Genomic DNA, 3,100 nt, shown 5'->3' with positions numbered 1-3,100 from the left:
TGTGCAACTGTACCCAGTTCATTCTGCGTTGAAGGTCCAACCCGGTACCTCAGGAGTGAATGCTAGGCAAGCATTCTACCAACTGAGCTACATTCCCTGCCCATGTGAACCAAGGATTTAAAAGGCATTTTCTTATATAGAAAATGAAACTTGGGCTGGGGATGGTGTCACATGCCTTTAATCTCAGCACTAGAAGGCAGAAGTCAGCACTTCCTAGAGAGAGCTTGTCTCAAAACACCAAAACTAAAATAAAAAATAAAAATAAATAAATATATAAAAGAAGAAGTTGCTTAAGAATTAGTTATTTGAGACAGAATATATGGAAAGGGGGAAATATGAAACTTTTAGAGCAGAAATGGTATTATAAGTTAACCTGTATAGAAAGAAGATGGACAGTTCATGTTGACTCAGGGAGTGGCCATCTGAGCCACTGGTGTTCTTAAGTCACACTCATGTCACCTGCCTGACGTGACTGGCATAGGGAAGCATTACTTTTTAAAAAGTTTTGGAGTTTTATGTTTGCCACTTTCTGCTGAGTGTGCCACTTCCTGTTGGGGATTATAACTTAAGTCTCTTAAGCTTTGAGAAACTCAACCTTATGTTTACAATGTTGGAAAATTTAAATCTGGAGATTATTTATAATACACAAAAAGTTCTTGGAAAATTTTCACTGCACTCTGGGCTTCTGGACCAGAGTAGAACGGGGGGGGGGGGGGGGGCGGGGAGGGGAGAGAAAAAGGTCGGGGAGAGGGAGAGAGAGAGAGAGGAGAGAGGAGAGAGAGAGAGAGAGAGAGAGAGAGAGAGAGAGAGAGAGAGAGAGAGAGAGAGAGAGACACAGACACAGACACAGAGAGACAGAGACAGAGACAGAGGACCTGGTTCAGGGTTCTTCAGCAAATGGTAAAGCTATGTGCATTTTTCTTCAGATTACATGCTTCAGATGTTTATTTCCTGAGCCTTGCTAATTAAGAAATACCACAACTGTTCTAATTAGGTCCTTGACATTTCTTTCTAACAATTGCAAAGGGACTGAAATAGCCATGTTAAAGGACAAGTCCATGTGAAGCTGAAGGTGACTCTGATGCTAATAGTCTTTTGAACAATGAGTTGCACGCAGAATAAGTTCTGTTCCTGGGACAAATGGGGGAATCTGGAACTCCTTTTCCAAAGTGCAGGGTCTGTAGGAACATATAGGAAATGAAGCTAACTAGCAAGGCCATCCAACTTAACACATTTGGTGGCATTTGGAGCGGTGGTGGGGGAAAATGACTCTCTTGTTAATTTCCCACTTCCTCTATACATTTCAAAAAACGAGGTGTGACTGGATTTTTAAAAAGACATTCATCAGGCTAAATGCCAGCCAGGTACACTTGCAAGTTGCTGGTTTTAAGGAGTGTTGTGTCTTCTGGCGCCTGTTTGCTACTGGGGTTCCAGCCCTGATTATTTAAAGCAGGGGATATTTCTACACACTAAGGCCCTCAGCTTCCTGGATCTGCTGCTTTGTCCTTCTGTGGATAGGAAGGAATTCTTCAAAACCTGGGGCGGTTAACCACAGTGGAGGGATAAGAAGTGTGCGTCCACAGCCTGTGCCAGCCCCAGGAAATAGGAGCCATAATTGTCTGCATTTGACACAGGAGAAAATCAAAGCTCAGGGGACTCGTGTTATTTCAGTCCTGCGCTGCCCCTTCTCTGGTACCACTTCATATATTCTGTAATACCCCCGCAGTGTGGGTGGGGGAGTCCTCCTGGCCCAAAGTCCCCCAGGAGCCCCTCCTTGCCGCAGATGCACAGGTTTGTTTTCTTTGGCTCCCCCATTAATGAGTTCCACAGGACAATGTTAAACCTGGTTATGCAGCCTTAATTGGTTTAGTTACAACAAGATAATTCCTTTTTTCTTCTCTTGGAGGCCGGTCTGTTTAAAGACATTTTAGCTGGAAGATGCTAATTATCAACGAGGAGAAAGTGACACCTGAGGAGTTCATCTTCCATCTTGGTCCTTGGTTCTTCCTTTGAACTCCCTCCAGCAGGGGCCTCTTTCCCACTTTGTCCCGATCCCCCACCATCATAAAAGAAAGCTGTCCTCTGGCCAGGCAGCACAACTTTGTTTCACATTTGCCAAGGAGTCCTCCTTCTACTGTGTTGCCTCGGGGGTATGGACAACCTGGGTGAGACCTTCCTCAGCCTGGAGGATGGCCTGGACTCTTCAGACACTTCAGGCCTGCTGGCCTCCTGGGACTGGAAAAGCAGAGCCAGGCCTCTGGAGCTGAGCCAGGCATCCCCGGCTCAGAGCCTCTCCCCAGTTCCTTCTTTGGAGTCCTACCCTGAGGTTGCACTGCCCTGTGGGCACAGTGGGGCCAGCACAGGAGGCAGAGATGGCTACAGCAGCCACGGGACTGGTGGCTTAGTAGAGCTGGATTACAGCATGTTAGCTTTCCAACCGGCCTACCTGCAAGCTGCTGGTGGTCTCAAAGGCCAGAAGGGCAGCAGCAAAGTTAAAATGTCTGTCCAGCGGAGACGCAAGGCCAGCGAGAGAGAGAAACTCAGGATGCGGACCTTGGCAGATGCCCTCCACACACTCCGGAATTACCTGCCACCTGTCTACAGCCAGAGAGGCCAGCCGCTCACCAAGATCCAGACACTCAAGTACACCATCAAGTACATCGGGGAACTCACAGACCTCCTCAACAGCGGCGGGAGAGAGCCCAGGCCCCAGAGCGTGTGACCTGTGCTTCTGGAGAATCCCACCGGTTCCAGACCTATGGCCAGGCACAGAGGAGTTCTGAAGACCCGGAACCTGTCTTCCAGGACAATAGCACAGCGTTATCTGTGGACACTTAGTGTGGCAAGTCGTGAGATCTACTAAGTTGAAAGGGACTTCCGTCTGACCTATTGGAGCTGCCAGGACATTCACTTGACAGACAAACAGGACACTTCCGGTTGTCTCATCATGTCTCCAGTGATGCAGCTTTTTTGCAAAGAGACTATTTTGCCCTGTGTCTTTTCAAGGTACTTTTAAAGGGTCAATACTACTTAGACATACTCTTCTGTTAGTGTTAAATACCTGCAGTTACATTCCCCTACCATTTTCGTGTTGGCAGTT

The 3,100-nt window shown here is 47.4% G+C and overlaps 1 protein-coding gene across 1 annotated transcript; it reads left to right on the top strand.

The window, feature by feature from the left end:
• Window positions 1-2,152: 2,152 nt before the first annotated feature.
• On the top strand, window positions 2,153-2,899 carry Msgn1 (mesogenin 1). The gene has a single exon (XM_051153478.1). It carries the CDS (start codon window positions 2,153-2,155, stop codon window positions 2,720-2,722), a length of 570 nt encoding a protein of 189 aa, XP_051009435.1. The 3' UTR covers window positions 2,723-2,899.
• The last annotated feature ends 201 nt before the right edge of the window (window positions 2,900-3,100 follow it).

This window comes from Acomys russatus, chromosome 1 (genome assembly GCF_903995435.1).
Source record: "Acomys russatus chromosome 1, mAcoRus1.1, whole genome shotgun sequence".
In the NCBI taxonomy this organism is placed as follows: domain Eukaryota; kingdom Metazoa; phylum Chordata; class Mammalia; order Rodentia; family Muridae; genus Acomys; species Acomys russatus.
The sequence above is the reverse complement of the archived record's forward strand: the minus strand, read 5'-3'. Positions and strand labels throughout refer to the sequence as shown.

What these genes read in the sequence shown, in the direction of transcription:
- Msgn1 (XM_051153478.1), top strand. Translation starts at nt 2,153, where the DNA reads ATGGACAACCTGGGTGAGACCTTCCTCAGCCTGGAGGATGGCCTGGAC.